Genomic DNA, 16,964 nt, shown 5'->3' on the forward strand with positions numbered 1-16,964 from the left:
CAGCCGTAAATGGATGGATGGATAGCCCGGGGGCCGCGTTTCTGACAACTCCTTTGCCCTACTTCTATAGTGGCTATATTTAGCGCCGTTGGTTTTTTCATCCCACTTGTGAAATGAACCCAAATTCAGGCCCGTTTTGACGAGACAAAGACACTGACGAATGCAACGTTGACAGTCCTCCGGTCAATTCCAATCACGCGCAAAATCTCGAGCCCGATCAAAGGAATCCGAGAAGAAACGAATCGGATGACATGATGATTATTATTAGAACATCGCAATTAAAGCCAAGGCTTGTTTGTCTATTTGTGCCTCGTGATTGATTGACTGAGAGCCGATCCGGTGTTGGAACGGGCCGCCATTGCATTCTGACGCTGTTGCAGGCGTTGTCCCATTTCCAGCTTTCGACTTTGATAGAATGGAGAATAGAATTCTCGTGGCAGGGTACAGTATTTTATTTTTTAACAATAGATGGAATAAGTAGCGCAGAAAAGAGAAGAAAAAGACGTCAGAGCGGAAAGAAGCTGATGTTGGCCATGCTAAAGTGAAGATATGAAATCCACACAAACGTAAAAGACGCTTTTCGTCGGGTTCTTTTGGTCCGCGTGAAGAACGGCCACACTGAAAGATTTTGTCTCACCGTCTGGAAGTCGGTTTGCTCCGACCAGGCCTCGGCACCAGCCCGCTAACCTTCCAATCCACGCCATGCTAAAGTGAAGATATGAAATCCACACAAACGTAAAAGACGCTTTTCGTCGGGTTCTTTTGGTCCGCGTGAAGAACGGCCACACTGAAAGATTTTGTCTCACCGTCTGGAAGTCGGTTTGCTCCGACCAGGCCTCGGCACCAGCCCGCTATCCTTCCAACCGCTGTCAGTAGATCACTCCACTCCGGGGACGAGCCGTAACCAAAATGAGCAATTTACCTCGAGGATCAATAGTGTATCCTCCAAAAGCCATTTAGGTCCATTTGTGGCGCGAAACTGTAATTACGCACAGAGAGGCCGGCTTTTCCGGGAGGAGCCGTCGGTGGATGTGCGGTGACGCTCGGGGACGCTTGCTCTGGGAGCGTGGGCGAGTTCACGCATCCTGAAAATAGCACCGGCGCTTGTCAAAAGCCGCCCTTTTGGGCTGTCATTGCCAGAAGAATTTGAAGAGAGCGTCACAAAGACAATTCAATGTTACGCGAGCAGCGGGGAGCCTTCAGCACTTGACTGACCTCAATTCTTTTGAACTCGGGATTTTTTTTTTGAATTAGAGAACAATAATAACTGTGATTGACTGGCAACCACTCCAGGGGGTACCCCACTTCTCTCGCCGGGAGTCGGCTCGGATCGGGCTCCGGGTCAACCCTTCACTTTAATGAGGATTATGTACAAAGTTAACAAATGCTTATTTGTTGGTCTATTGTGTGCCCTACGACGGGCCGTCAACCGGTTCAGGGTGTCCCCCGTCTACTGCCCGAAAACGGCTGGGATCGGCTCTGGTGCCCCCGCGACACTCCTGAGGATAGAGTGGATTACATATAATTATTATTATTATTATTATTGTTCCTATGAACGCCTGATGTGCCAGAGAACAAAATGAGGGCAGATTCAAAAGCAGCAGCAAAAAAGAACCACGATAAGTTTTCTCCCATCTCTGATTTAAACATGTCGTGCAAATTTGGTGAGCAGAGTTATTGAACAATCGCAGAGAGTTGAAACTGCATCGCTCTCGTCAATGTTATGCGCTTGTTTGAAATCGAGGTGCGATTCTTCTCGTATAATGTTTAGTTTGACAGTCAACGTCCAGTGGGAAAGAACTTGAACATGTCCCCCAAAAATACCAGCATACAAAAAAGTGGTTAAGATTGCACGACTGTCCGTTTTTTGATGTGATGTGTTGTGTTTATTATTTTACTTGATGTGAACTGTTTTGGAGAGCGCTTTGTTACAGCTGCAGCTGTTGTGAAAGCGCTCGATAAATCGGGATGTATTGGATTGGATACGGCATATTTGCCATGTTTCCCCATTCAGCCCCCTCCCCAACACCCCTGCGCCAAAAAGTGACTTTGGGGCTGCCCAGCCCTGGCGTAAAGTGGCTTTTACGATCCGAGGCCCGCCGACAGTCTGCTGGGCTTCGGAGGGGGCTGGGGGGGATGGGGGGTTCTGCTTTGATGGGACTGAAATAATCGTAGGCAACTAATCAATACAACACATCCTGCTAAGCCCGTCTCCTCAGAGACGCGTTTCACACGTTTCACACACACACACACACACACATACTTTCATGTAGTGCTTTGTTTCTCCCTGGTGTGTGTGTGAATGCCAAAAAAAAAAAAAAATCAGCTTCACCTCACAAGACCGAGGTGTGTGTGCATGTGTTTTGCACACATTTCAACTGTGAGCGCAAGGAGCATTAGGATGTGTTGACGCAATGCAGTCGGCATTAAAAATGGATGTGGGCCAGACATCGGCCGCTGACCAACCGCGGCCCCTCGGGAAGAAGACGGGCGCTCATCGACGTAGCGCAGGGTTTGCGTTTATTTTGACGTTTTTATGAAAGCAACAGCTTGTCGTGAATCTGTTTTTGTTGAGGTTCGATGAAATTTGGTTTCATCGTTGACTGTGATGATTCTGTTCCGTTTGTGACCAACAGGTGGCATTGGAGGGCTTCTCCTCCAGCGCCGCACCTGTTGGTCATCAAGTGATTCCTTCTTTTTTTTTTTTTTGTATTTATGTAAAAAAGGACTGCCACGCCGACCAATCAGTCATCGAATTGTTGCGTTGCTGCCATGGTTTTTTTTTTCTGTTGCTGTCACCTTGTTTTGTTGACTATTATGGCCTAAAACCTTCAGTTAGCAACTCCTTGAAAATGCAAAATGCAAAAATGTAAGGACGGATGTTTCAGCATGCGGGACATTCACAAATATAAATCCCAGGCATCTTTCAAAAAAAGGGCTAAAATAAAAAATAAAAAATTATTGATGCTTGCGCGACATCACAACTCAGCGGTTGCTGTTACCATGCCAACCGGCGGCGGAGCCAAGGGGATCGCATCGATTTGTTGCTGGCGACGAGCAACATAGTGACATTTGGTGATGATTTCTGGAGACTTGTGGAGACGTTCGCCTCTTTGCGTCCGGACCGCAAGTGCAGGGCGCTTGCGCAAAAACAGGACCGCTGTTTGTCGTCTTCCCGAATGATGTCTCGTGTCGGTTTTCATTGCAATTTTAAAATGACAATGAGGTGCTTTCCGCTGTTAGTCGGGTGTCTTGATCTTATTTAGACGGATCGCTCATTCCTTCGGCGGCTCGCGGGACTCTGCTCATTATGTGCGTGAGGCGTAACAAAGCCGCAACAATCTCGTTGTCTTTGACTTGCGCTGATCCATCATCACAAGGCGATCCCGCCATACTTTGCCGCCCGCCATTTCAATCAACATCGACATGAGCTGTATCATCGAGGCCGATTGCGGAGCCGCCCGCCTGAGGATATTTGTCTGCTCGTGTGCGTGTCAGACGGCCGAATGCCTTTTGCGAGAGCCGGGAGAAAATCAAAAGGCTGTGAGAATAATGACAGATTTATCATTACAGTGTCTACCATCTGCCTGGCGGAGGCCATCAGCAAAGTTAGTCCTAATAAAAGCTGACACGCAGCGGAGGCCCGCACCGCGGGCGCTTCTCTTATTACGGAAAGGTACACAGGAAACGGCCGTTCGTTGGACAGACTTCAGACTGGTGCTGTTGATTAGAACCTTTGCGTCGGGTTCTCAAATCAGCGAGCCGAACGTACGGGTGATGGGCAGCCGCGACTTCCGTCACGAAGCTCGTTTGACAGGAGAAGTTCCTCCCCCATCGCTGTCTCTCCAGAGTGACGTGGAGGAGGAAGCTGTTGTACGTGCTATCTCGTTATTTATGCTTACTATTACTCATGTCATTATTTGGAGGACTACTTTTTCCTTTTACTTGGGTGAGATTATTCCGAAGTCCTCCTGGAGTATGATTTGTGGCCACTTTCACAAGCCTTTCCCAAGACGGAAAAACTTTCAGCATATTTTCGTTCCAGGTGAAAATATTCACCCAAGCATATAATTTGAAGTGCTTAGTAGATGGATGGCATTACCGGGGAGATGGCAACAATGGATTCCGAAGCACCCTGGGTCAAATTGACCCGGGAACGCGATCGTTATTATTACATTTGAGGATTCGGAGCTGTAAAGAGGCCCAGGCTGACATTTTCAATCATCAATTTTGTCACACGGGGAAGACCTTGAAGCAATTGTCTGCCATTGAGTGAGAAAGGGAAGCTTCACGTGTGGCCTCCAAGTCTCATGGAGAGAAACGGAAGGCATGTGCCCCCCCCCCACCCCCCACCCACCGCTAGAGGCTCCGAAGGGGCCATTTGAATGTTTGTTGAAGAGCAAACATTTAGCTGCACAAACGGCATTTTAATATGCCATTGCCTATGAGGGCAAAATGAATAAATGACAAATTTAATCAGTCTGTCTCACGGGAATTTAGGACAGCGTGGAACATTAAAGCCCGATAATTAAAAACATTGTAGGACGTTCTTTAACTCAGAGAAGGAAAAAAAAAAGAAAGCTAATTATGACAAAACTGATATTTATTTTATTTTTGCGATGCGCTCCTTTTATCTTATGGGTCAAAAACTACAAATAACTTGAAGGCAATAGTAAAACGTAGCTTTTGAGAGAATGTAATTTCTTTGTTTCGTCAAGCACATACAAAGAAGATGTTTTACGGCCTTTGGGGTCATTTTTTTGGACCCCGAGCTCTTTTTACCTGTCCAAAACATAAGAAATATTTTGAGAGATGATTTAGGTAGACAAAAAAAAAAAAAAAAGTAACTTCCTAATAGCTTGGATAAAATCTCCCTTTTGGTTTGATTTACTGTACTGAGTCAAAAGTAACTCAAGATAAAACAGTACTGGAAAATTTGAAGGTAACAAAAATGTTTATGGATCTATAAACATAGACAGATTGTTTTTCACTTCGCTGTACTTGTGGCAACACACTTTTTCAAACTAGGCTCGGTACCTTTTTTCAAACTGAGCGGTTAACAAAGTACATGTACAAGTTAAAGTACCGGTAGATCGACAGCTAGCAAGCTAGCTAGTTAGCTAGCTAGCTAGCTAGCTAGATATTTAATTTTGTACAGTGTATACTTTCTGACATTTACAGACAGAGCTTAATCAGCACTTTTACTTATAGCCAGTCATTTCTTTCTGTATTTTTACTTACTGTAAATCGAGAGTGTCGGTGGATGAACGGTGAGAGTATTTTTGCCAGTTTTGCAGCTTGCGACAAAATACTCATTGAACGTCAGCATCAGCTGTCGTCGTCGCCGAAGGTGGACGACGGACGGCGACGTCGTCCCCACTCGAAAGGCAGCCGGCCGTTGTGGCGTGTGCACGATACACTTTCAGCCTCATCAAGATAGCGTCACGGTGTAGAGGGAAGTAAACAAACTCTTTGGCATCATGGCATGCTAATGCTGGGATATTATCGGCACCCGCAAGTTCGTACTTTCCATTCAGAACTGTTTTCAAGAAGCAGCGACATGTGCGCTCTTCTTATCTCTTTGTTTCCATTGTGCGCTCTTTTATCGGGCGAGCCTTCTGTGCAGCCTGTTTTTTTTTTCTTTGTGCAAAGTTTCACCTATTTCGCTATTGTGCCACACCGAATGTGTCAAAACATCATTTGAACGGGATTACAATGAACGGCCCCGATGTCCCGACCGAGTAAAATCTTAATTGTGTGTTTTCCCTCGGGTGTAAGAAGGTGTACTTTTTTTGGGGGGGGGGGGGCATTTTTAATCAACATCTGGTGATGAAACAGCCACGGCACGGATGTTCGACATCCTATACAATGGAGTGACACAAACAATGGTTGTGTAACTCTGCGGCAGGTGCGTGTGCAACATCGACTGTTCCCACATCAGCTTCAATCCAGTGTGTGCCTCGGATGGCCGTTCCTATGACAACCCCTGCCAGGTGAAGGAGGCCTCCTGTCAGAAGCAGGAACGCATCGAGGTCAAGCACCTGGGCCACTGCCAAGGTCAGACTCAAGATTCGATCAGCTTTGCAAAATGTCACAAATGACTTGAGCCTTCCTTGTTCTTCGGGAGTTTGGAATTGATGCGCCCGCTGCTTTGCGGACATTTTCATTTGATTCTTTCCCTTTTTCTTGTCAGTTCTGTTGTGCAACCGGGTCGAAGCGATACGTCAGCCCATCCGTCCATATTGTATGTGGTTTTAACGCGAGCCTTATATTCGGCAAATACGAGCTCATACCACCGAAAAGCAAGAATTGCGTCTTGATCCAGTGAGTTTTTGTGAAATTTAATTTGAAGCATCTTCACAATTTACTTCACAATTTGCCACATCCAATACGGCTGCGGCGTCGACGTACTCAAGAAGGCGTCTTTGTTTCGGTCATGTCAATGTTGGCTATGACGATCATGTGCCCCCCCCCCCCCTTAAGGCTGGGCTCTGCTGAAGGGGCTGCCTCTGCCCATTAGCCTCCCTCCCACGGCGTCATGCACAGTTGTACAAAAGGCTTTCAACGACTGATGTTTACGTGAGGTCAATATTCAAGTTCGAGTCAAAATTCCCATTTCGGAAACATCCGGAATACCAAAAGAGCAAACGTTGACTGACCATGAGTATTGATTAGTGAAAAAATATTGAGCTGCTATTGCATATTTTTGTCATAATTAATGGTTCAGATCAAATCTTTTCTGCCAAATAACAGCAAAAAAAAAATCCATATTGATATTAAACTATTTTTGGGGTGTGCATCGTGACCACGTTATATCTCCCCCCACTCCCCTCCCACCCCCATTTGCAGGAGCTGCCATTGCCGCCCGCTTGGCAGCTCCCGCACCTCCATCCACTCGACAACACGTTTGCGCTAATCACAGTACGGAAACGTCTGCAACGCTAATCTGCCACCCCCGACATACGCTTAGCTGGCGTCTCGTGACGGCATTACCGACCATTAATTACCTTTTAGTCTAATGTCTTCCATTTGGATTCCGTGTTTGTTTTGTTAACGTTCCAGGCATTGACACGTTTTATTAATCAGCGTGGTTAAAACCCATGAAGTGATGCTTTTTTTTCCCCTCCTATTCCATGTGGTTGAATTTAAAAGTGTGCTGTTTTTTTTTTGTTTGTTTTTGCGGGGGCGGGGGGAACGATCCTGCTGGATTTTAATTTGTCGACACTTGGGGTCACTCTGACTGTTGAAATTGGCGCTAGGCGCTGCCATGTGTGCTTTCCGGAACAATTGGGCAAGCGTCCGTGTCGCCTCCGCGGGGCATTTCGGGACAATTGATTAGGGACTGTAGATGAGAGCTTTAAGAAGTAATCGGGGACCGCGCAATCAGCCATTAACGTGCTTTGGGGACCAGAGTTCAACGGCTGGAATGCCACGCGCATAACACGCTTTGGGGCAGAATAACTCGCCGGATGACGATGCACTTGATGCGGTTTGTTGCAATCAAGGGGAAGCAAGAGAAACAGCGTCCGCCATTGCTGTGAAAATGCACAAAATACTTTGGTCCAGTGACGGTGGGAATACAAAGTCTTGGCCTTTGAAAAGAAAACAGCGCGCAATATACTGAGAATGAGTGGAAAGTGGTTGTTTTGCTATTTATTTTCCAAGGAGCAGCAGCAGCAGCAATAAAGCTCTTATCTTCCATCCCCTCAGACGCTTCTCCTTTCCAGCCTTTTGTACGGCGTTTAAAAAAAAAAAAAAAAAAAAGAGAAACTTTGAGACTCAAAGGCAGCGTCCACATTGATATGCATTAAGTGGCAGGTGCGCTTGCTCCGTGCGCCCTTTTGCTGAGGTGAAATCACACCGAATTCTCGGGCTTCCCACTGTGGCATTTGTTCAAACGTGTATTTGCTAATGGCTCGGGCCAGAGGTTTTGGCCTGGGATCAATGGCTTGCTCTGGCCTTTTTCCAGATGGGAACAAAGGCGGAGACGGACATTTCGCGCCCACCGACATCACCGGTAAGTGCGCATGATGTTTGTCGCGTATGCCAACCAACTGTGCCATGCCAAATGTGATCTTCATTCTGCAGTATATGGATCTCTATCAGCCATCCATCCATTAGCTGGTCCGGTTGATCCTCAGGCATGCTGGAGCCTATCCCAGCCGTTTTCGGGCAGCGGGCGGTGACACCCTGAACTGGTTGCCAGCCAGTCGCAGGGCACGCATAGACAAACAACCATCCGCGCTCACAATCACGCCTAGGGATCATTTTGAGTGTTCCATTAGCCTGCCGCACATGTTTTTGGAACGCGGGAGGAAACCAGAGTACCCGGAGAAATCCCACGCAGGCACAGGGAGAACACGCAAACTCCACAAGGGAATCGAACCCTGCACCTCCGCCCTGTTAGGCTAACCGGTGCTAAACAGTGTGTGTGTGTGTGTGTGTGTGTGTGTGTGTCTACACACACACACACATACACACACACACAAAACTAATCATTTGCGAAATACTGTAATGGCAAGAGTATGGCATGTTAACACGCTGCACATGCAACAGATGTGCGACGTGCGTGACACTTTTGTTGCATTGGCGACACATGCATTGCACACGTGTAACATTCACCCATGTCACGCATTCATCGCGCTTGTCACACAATGTGCCATCTGTCTTTGACATGCAAATACAGGAGTGTGTTCGCGTGCATTATTTCTGTGGCATGTTCCAGACGCGTCTCGTGTGTTACACGATTAACGTATCGTCACTGTCCTGTGACACGTCTGTCCAGTTTTGTCACGGTTTTTTTTTTCCCTCGAATGTTTTACGTTCATGGCGTGTCTGTGTTCCGCACATTCCATTATCGTTGACATTTTTTAAAAAATGGACATCGGCGTTTTTCACAGGATAGCAAATATGCTACATCTGCGTTACAAATGTACGACGCACATAAGAGGCGTTCCGGTCCGTGCTACATGCGTGTATACGACTTGTGTCTGACATTGATTGCCTGCACGGTACTCATGGCTTCAAACATACGCGGTGGGTTGGTGTGTTACTTGCACGCATTATGACGAAGGCTCCATTTTCTCTCTTTCTCTCGTCAGGAAACGGACAGGCAGATGGCCTGTACACCCCGTGTCCGGATCTCTACAAGAACTATTGCGTTCATGGGGAGTGTCAGTTCCCCAGTATACCTGCCCAGCCCTCATGCAGGTACACGCACGCGCACCCGCGCACCGCCGCTGTGCATTCCATTCACACGTGGTGGCCGCGTCGAAGGTGTGTCGAGAAGAGAAAAAAAAAACCCGGCAGCCTCGTTGACCTTCACGGCAGCGTCCCGATGACACTTAACGTTCCACATTCACACAACGTCTGAAGAGAGTACAAATGCAGAATGTGTGTATTTACAGCATGATTTTTAGTTGCTGTCATTCTTTTAAAATCGCTGCATTCTTTTTTTTTTTTTTTTATTTCTGTTGAACACACCGTCCCGACTCCACTGGAATTGGCTTTGTATTAAAACCATGCATATTGCCTTGCATGAATTCGGGCAAAATTTGTATTGCTCATGTTACGTTTACACGACCTCCGATGGTAAATATTGTGATGTCGCGTCGACTCGTCATCAATAAGAAGGAGCCATTTTTGGCAGCTGCGTTGTTGGCGTCGCTGAGCCAAAGAGAATTTAGAATCCACTCGTTCAACAGTCTTGGGTTAGCGGCCAAGTACATTTTCACGGCTTTGTTTATTTGTTTGGTGCTACGGCTCTGGCAGTCTCACCCGTTGCCCCCCCCCCCTTCTCAAAAAAAAAAAAAAAAAAAGAAAAAATCAATACAATACAATACATCCTGATTTATATCGCGCTTTCACAACAGCTGCAGCTGTAACAAAGCGCTTAACAAAACAGTTAACATCAAGTAAAATAATAAACACAACACATAACATAAAACACGGACAGTCGCGCAACCCGAACCACTTTTCCCTCATACGCTTTGTTGTAATAAAGCAGTTTGAGAAAGAAGATGAAAGAAGAAGGAAAAAAAACTTGGAAAATTGGTGGAAAGACTCTTTGGGATGCTGCCGTCGGGGGTTTCGGCATCCCCAGGGACTTCGCAGTGTTTGACCTCCTCGCCTGCCCTTGAAGACCCCATTCAAAAGCCTTTTCTTTGATGCGCCTGTTTGGCGGCACGTAATTCACATCAGAAAAAAAACGAACAAATAAACAAACAAGAAAGTAACAGAGTCCCGATTTAGAATGGTAAAGAAGACTCGGCTCCAACTCTCTGAATGTATTTGAGTGGAGCACTCGAAATCCTCGGATGCCTTCTTTTCTTTCTTGGGGACATCCATTTGCGGCGCGTGCGTACACAATGCACTCGCGCATAATGTGAGTGCCGGCGGACACGGTTTAACTTGGATGATTCAGCTTGGATGGCTATTTTTGCAATTGGCTTTTGTTTTGGCTAGCGAGCAAGTTTGACTTACCTGGGAGGCTTTGTTTCTTGCCCGAGGAGACGCTAATGTGATGCCGCTGCATTCCTATATCCACATTTTGTTTGGGCTCTGAACAACAACAAAAAGCCCAAATATATGCTGAGAAATACTATGGATTTTTTTTTTTTTTTTACAATTTCAAACACTTCCTAGGCATCTTAAAAGTTTGAGCGGCCCGTTTCTTCTTTTGCTGTTTTGCGGGAGCGGTCCTGTCTCGTTTAATTGAGTGACCATACACCTGCCCCGAACACTGCTGGACCAAGAGAGAGCAGAGCCTTTGTTACCATAATGCCTGTGGGCGGGGCTATGGTGTCCAACAAGACAGGCGGCTTCAGCCGAGAATGATGAAAAAGCACTGTTCAAGCCCGTTTTTGCTTGTGTTTTTTTTTTTTTTTTTGCTTTGACATGCAAACAAACATTTGAGTTACGAATACTGTATGGTAGCAGTGAACTCAACTCATTTGCCAACAAACAGCAGTTGGGCATCGTGAACAAATCTTCCAAAACAGGCTGCAAGATGTTTACTGACATTTCCAAATGAAATTTACCGCCAAACTAATTTTGAAATGTTTGATAACTTCGTGTTTTTGGAACAGATTAATGGCATTTGCATTCATTTCAATGGGGAAAGATGGCTTGAGATAGGATTAGTATAAATTAAAATTGTGATCACAGACTGAGTTTGACTGATTCCTCACGGCACCAACGCATGCGCTGTGAGGCAGCTATCGCTAATCTGCGCATCCAAGAAAACTCCCTGCAGCTCCGCTTACCTTTTGGCTTTGTGGTGACCGCTCCAGACGGTGTAGACTGGCCGTGGCTTGAAAGTGGCTGGCCTTTACCCAGGCGAGCTGCCAAGTCATGGCCGGAGAAAGTCAGTGCAGGGGGCGGGGTTACGTAAATCAAACAAATTGTGACATCATATACAACCGAATTCAGAATTGCTCAGACACATTTTCGGACGGAGAATTAGAATCTCTAGTCGGCGGGTAAAACACAATTGTCTTTGTTCTCTAATGTCACACTTGATGGGTGGCTAGTCACCCCGGTGACCAAACCCTCCCCACAAGCAGGTGCAATGTAAAATTCCGATATTCCATCGCCTTTGAGTGCATTTGAGTTTTAATATAATGACCAGTATTCAAAGGTCATGTATTTAGCGCAGCTTCGAGTGTTTGGTCCTCATTAGTGATTAAGCCCAAAATCAGCACTAACTCGCCCATTTTTTGGCAGCAGCAGTGACACCGGCACTAATGAGCCTGCGTGTGCAACTGCACATTATTCTCTGCGTGACACAAAAATAACACTTGAGCGCAGACACCGGAGACTTCCAGTCTGCATAAAAGCACAATGAGAAACGAACACGGAAGCGCAACAACAAGCACGCAGAGGGAATGTGTAATTGTACGGCTAACACTTCCATCATTTACAGCCTGATAGTGGAGCAGCAGCCAGCGGGTCTGGGCGTCTCTCTCAACTACTATCTCCCCCCCCCCCCACTTCTGCTTTCCTCCCCTGCTTGTCGAGACTGACTTTTGTGCTGTTGTTGCAAGAGCTGCGTGCTCAAAGATCTTTGCTGCCCCCTGCTGGTCGCGGGAATCAACATTTTTGTATCCCAATGTGAACCCCCCCTCTCCCCCCCAAAATACGGCAAGGTTGAAACGTTCGCCTCACTCTGCGAGATGGAGGGTGAACACTGACAACTGTGACTGTGTGCGTTTTGTACCAAACAAGGACCCACTGTTGTTTGCCGGGTAACAATCCCCCCTGAGACTGCCGCAGCCAGAAGGCGGCTAAGTGGAAGACGAGATGGCGACGCAGACAGGCAGGGCGATAAAAGGTGGGGGAGCATTTAGCTCCTCATCCAGATTGGGCTCTGTCTCCCTCTGTCTGTCGCGGCATATATTTGACGACTGCATTGAACGCCGTTGCAGAAAGCAGAAAATGGCCACCCTCGTCAGTGCTGCACACCGACCTCAGCCCAGAGAAGCGTCACCACGGTTCTTGTGTGGCTGCTGTTGTTTTTTTCTTGTTGCGTCGTTTGATGTAGTCACTATGCTCGCGAGAGCAGCCACAAAAAAGGGGGGGGGTAGGGGGGTGCCCTGTCAGTTGACTCAATCGTGTCCAATTTATCATCGTCAATACTTTGGTTTACGACGTGGATCCACCGACATCATCCAAATGTGTCCGTAAATCGGAACACGCGTCGTCACTCTTATACCAAAAAATTGTATCTGCATCATAAAACAAACAATCAAAGACACAAATAATTAGCAAATTATTTCACAGATCCGACAATAGCTTTAAAATTACTTTTTTTTCCCCACCACAAAAACAAATGTTGACTTCAGAGGAATTACGTTATTTGATCGATTGTTATAATGTATGAATCGTGCTAGCGTTAGAATCATTCACATCTGCATCACAATGCATCGAGCTTGTCAAACGGTTTCCCCCACCCGCAATACGCAATTACAAGGCCAGATTTATGCAGCGTGCTGCTATTCCCCACCGTTGCGACCTTCAACCGATGTTTTGATCTATAGTTCAATGGCGGTTGTCGCTTTCACTGATAACAAGACAAGCTCAAACTGTGAAGCGGCTCGTTTGCGCACTCTCATCGCCATGTTTTGCATTGATTATATTCCACCTAACAAGAAATTAGGATGAGTAGAGGGACAAAACCCGGAGAAAAATCTGATTTTTTTTTTCCGTTTCTTTGTATAATGTGCTTGCTCGTCCTTGTCTTTGCCACGGATTTGCCTTGCCCCCGTTTCCTCCACAGAGTCCATCAAATAGAAACAAGGCCGACTCTAAGCTATTCAATTGAATGTGACTTGCTAAACTATAGAAGCGTATTGCTGACACACCAGAAAAAAAATTCAAAATCACACTATAACACCATGGGGCCCTATTTTCGTGCCCAGTGCGAGTCAAGTGCAAAGTGCGATGTTAACTGTGCGCGAGAAATAGGGGTTTGCGCCATTGTGGGAGTAAACACAGCCGACTTGGTTGCGGGCCGTTCAAAGCGGCTCTCGTCATTCCCTGTAGAACATCTTGCGCTAAATACATTTATGAGGAACTGCAAGATCTCCCCTTTGCGGATGACGTACAGTTGGCTGCTACAAATCCATCCACCCCCAATCGTGTGTCTGTACTCAAAATCTATCACGTTCTAAAACGACATACAATTTTTTTTTGTCTGGCAGCCATGCGCTTCTTCCGCACTAAACATTTTTTATTGGCTTGCGTTGCAGTTGCCACTCAGGTTTCAGCGGACCCCAGTGCGACACCAAAGAGTACAACGTGCTCTACGTGGTCCCGGGCTCTGGCAAACTGCACTACGTTCTCATCGCCTCCATCATCGGAGCCCTGCAGGTGGTCATCATCTGTGTGGTGGTGCTCTGCATTACGAGGTGAGTCATGCGCTCATACCCGAAGCGCTGAGCCTTACTAATGAGCCGAGGCGGGGGACTCCGGTCGCACAAAGGGACTTTGACCCGAAAGGTCATCGTGTTTGTGTGCTTTCCTCTGTGTATGCAAACACAGATGCAAGCACGTCTGATCCCAAACGCTTCGATGAGAGTCATCTGTGTGACTGACAATTTATTGCACCTGAAGTCAGCCTAATAAGATGAGCACTTGTGAAGGGTGAAAGCAGTAAAGAGGGAAAATATATCCCACGCCCCCAAAAAAATAATAATAATAACACTGACTACTGCTAGGATATGATCATAACGAGCCTTGTTGCCTAGTGACTCTCAGTACGCTGCAAAGTAGAGGCACTTGTCTTTTTTCAAGTGCGCCGAACTTGTTTAAGTGAATGAATTTGCACTCTGCTTTAGCAGTAATAGCATCCATTGCTTACACATCCTGACTCGTCCGCCCGCCGCACACATGCCGTGACAAGTATGCACAACCTCAATTCAAGCAATCAGTAAAAACATTCGATCCTCATTCTTCTCTCCTCCCGCCACTTTTGTTTTGGCTGCTACTGGGCCAAGCCCCTCTCGTCTTGGCTGAGAAACCTCCGTAAAATTGGCCGTAGGTGTGATGGTTGTTTGTCTATGCGTGCCCTGCGATTGGCTGGCGACCAGTTGAGGGCGTACCCCGCCTGCTGTGCGAAGACGGCTGGGATAGGCTCCAGCACGCCCTTGCCCCTGCTGAGGATAAAAGTTATGGATGGATGGCGATTCCTTACTGATAAGGGTTTTTTTTTTCTCTGTGGTTCCCCCACGCAGGAAGTGCCCTCGCTCCAACAGGATCAACCGGCAGAAGCAAAACAATGTCCACTTCAGCTCCGAGAACACCATGCGCGCCTCCACTCGACTTATCTGAGCCTGTCGGACTGAATGGCCGTCCGCTTTACGGAAGGCTTGTCTTATTAAATGTGCCCCCCCGACCGTCCACACACACTTTTTAGAGCAACCCCCCCCACCCCCCAAAATGTAGGATCTGCTTCCCCGTAGTGGCTGGGCCCTCTCTCTCTCTTCTCTCTCTCTCTCACACACTCTCTCGGCCGGTACGTCCTCCCACGAATACCCGTTGGAGGACGAGGAGCTCCGAGAAAAGACAGAGCTGGCGCATCAGTTGACCGTGAGACTCACATACATGGAGAATGTGGAGGACAGCGTCACTTTAAAGGTTTTGCCAGAGAGCACCGTGAGACCTTGGACGGGAAACAGCATGGGGGGGCGCGGGGGGGGGGCTGAGAATACTGAATGTGCGTATGTACGTGTGAGTGTAAATTAGAAGTGTGAGTTTTGGTAGATGCGGGTTAGCCAATGTCTGTCATTTGTAGGCGAGGGGGCAAAGCAGCAAATTGGGAGTAGTGCAAAGCAGGGTAAGGGGACTTTAATTGAGGATTTTCTTATTTCCCATTTGGTGGGTGGGGGTGGGGGGGATGCTACACGTGATGCCTTGCACCTTGTGTTATAGGAGACCACGGAGGTCACAATGTTATTCTAGAGCTCTTCTTCTTCTTCTTTGGTTGTGACAATGACTTCAGCTACAGTATCTTGGGTTCCATGAGTTATTACTACGTTGTCTTGATGGAGTCATTTTCTTTTTTTTTCTGTAAATGTAAATAAATAATTTATATCATGAACCGAAGCGCTGTGGCTCTTTACTTTCATGTTGCGTCAATACAAGCTGTGCATATATTTTGAGATGTACCCAAGTGACTGCATCGGGCATCTGTTGGAAGAGGAAAATCTTCCATTTCAAACATGGCCGCCAGCACCATAAATTGGGAAAGTTCAAAGTCGGGTGCTCCGATGCTAATTAAGACGAGGCTCCAGAAGTCATGCTGTTCGAATCACCCCGTGTCAAGCAAATTTAGCACGGTGGTCACATTTTGGAAACGACTGTAATATTTTTTCCTAGGACCAGAAGAGGGTGCCATTATAACACAGCAGCAGTTGTCGTGGCCGAGTGGTTAAGGCGATGGACTAGAAATCCATTGGGGTCTCCCCGCGCAGGTTCGAATCCTGCCGACAACGTCGAACCGTTTTACGAATTTCCACTAGTCTACTTTTGTGCTCAAGAGACAATACTATGGGTGAGCTGCTGAACCCCGTTCCAAGTGATCAAGCACTGAATCGGCGTTCAATATTGAACAGGCCTCCAAAAGGTATCAAAGCATGAATCAGTGTCATCTCGTTCTTCATTTTTTCTTTTTGTATTGCTCCGACCAGGTCGCCAGCCAAGAACAGCACACATCGACAAACATCCAATTTCGCGTTCTGTCTCCCTCTGTTGGTCATTGTTTTACTTGTGTTCCTCTGGACGGATTGACACTGCGAGAGTAAATTCTTTTTATGTTTTACATACTTGGCCAAAAAATCTGATTCTGACTTACATATGCAAAAGCTTAAAATTATAAAAATCATCTACGAAAGAATATATACCGTTTGAGCAACCTAACAAGTACTAATACAGTAGAATGAAGGGTATTTTTTTTAGACCGACAAGTGTTGTTTTGAAAATGTGTTGCAGTTTCCCTCCAAGTGGGACGGTGTCGCTGCGGCGGATATTGGCGAGGACACCACACAGGCTGGAATTTCCTCTGCATTTTCTGGCCAACTCTGCTCGCCGCACAACCGACAAAGCGAAAACCACAACAATGGACATGGTGACTGCTCCCAACAAAAGGACCTAGATGATGAGATGTTGCATTTTTTTTCTTCTTTTTTTGGAGGAGGGGGGGGGGGGCGCTCCATACTTTGAAAACTATGGCGAAGAACGATTGGCCAGTAGAGGCCACATATTGATTTTGCCATCACCAAATTGTAAGCCATCCAGTATCCAGTTGGGGGAAAAGATTGCCCCTTCATGCTTGAGAATGGATGTTTTGGCACTTAGAGTGAGCGTATCGTCGCAACGCATCAAATAACAGCAATAAACAAGACGGCAAAGCTTCCCTCATTGCAAAGAGCTCTATTGGCTTTTATGATTGATACGACCGGAAAAAC

At 46.8% G+C, this 16,964-nt stretch overlaps 1 protein-coding gene and 1 non-coding gene across 3 annotated transcripts in view; both read left to right on the forward strand.

The window, feature by feature from the left end:
* Positions 1-14,933, forward strand: part of tmeff2a (transmembrane protein with EGF-like and two follistatin-like domains 2a) — an 85,687-nt gene extending 70,754 nt beyond the window's left edge. The window contains exons 6-10 of one of the 2 annotated variants that reach the window (XM_019872905.1): positions 5,909-6,057; positions 7,970-8,017; positions 9,102-9,210; positions 13,749-13,907; positions 14,733-14,933. In XM_019872905.1, the coding sequence (XP_019728464.1) occupies positions 5,909-6,057; positions 7,970-8,017; positions 9,102-9,210; positions 13,749-13,907; positions 14,733-14,829 (562 nt within the window). In that variant the 3' untranslated portion in view covers positions 14,830-14,933. The remainder of the gene's footprint in view (positions 1-5,908; positions 6,058-7,969; positions 8,018-9,101; positions 9,211-13,748; positions 13,908-14,732) is intronic. The other variant, XM_019872906.1, reaches the window with a different exon arrangement.
* Positions 14,934-15,910: 977 nt separating this feature from the next.
* On the forward strand, positions 15,911-15,992 carry trnas-aga (transfer RNA serine (anticodon AGA)). Its single transcript has one exon. It is a non-coding gene; the product is annotated as a tRNA-Ser (tRNA).
* Positions 15,993-16,964: the final 972 nt, after the last annotated feature.

This window comes from Hippocampus comes, unplaced genomic scaffold (genome assembly GCF_001891065.2).
Source record: "Hippocampus comes isolate QL1 unplaced genomic scaffold, H_comes_QL1_v1.1 scaffold242, whole genome shotgun sequence".
Taxonomy (NCBI): domain Eukaryota; kingdom Metazoa; phylum Chordata; class Actinopteri; order Syngnathiformes; family Syngnathidae; genus Hippocampus; species Hippocampus comes.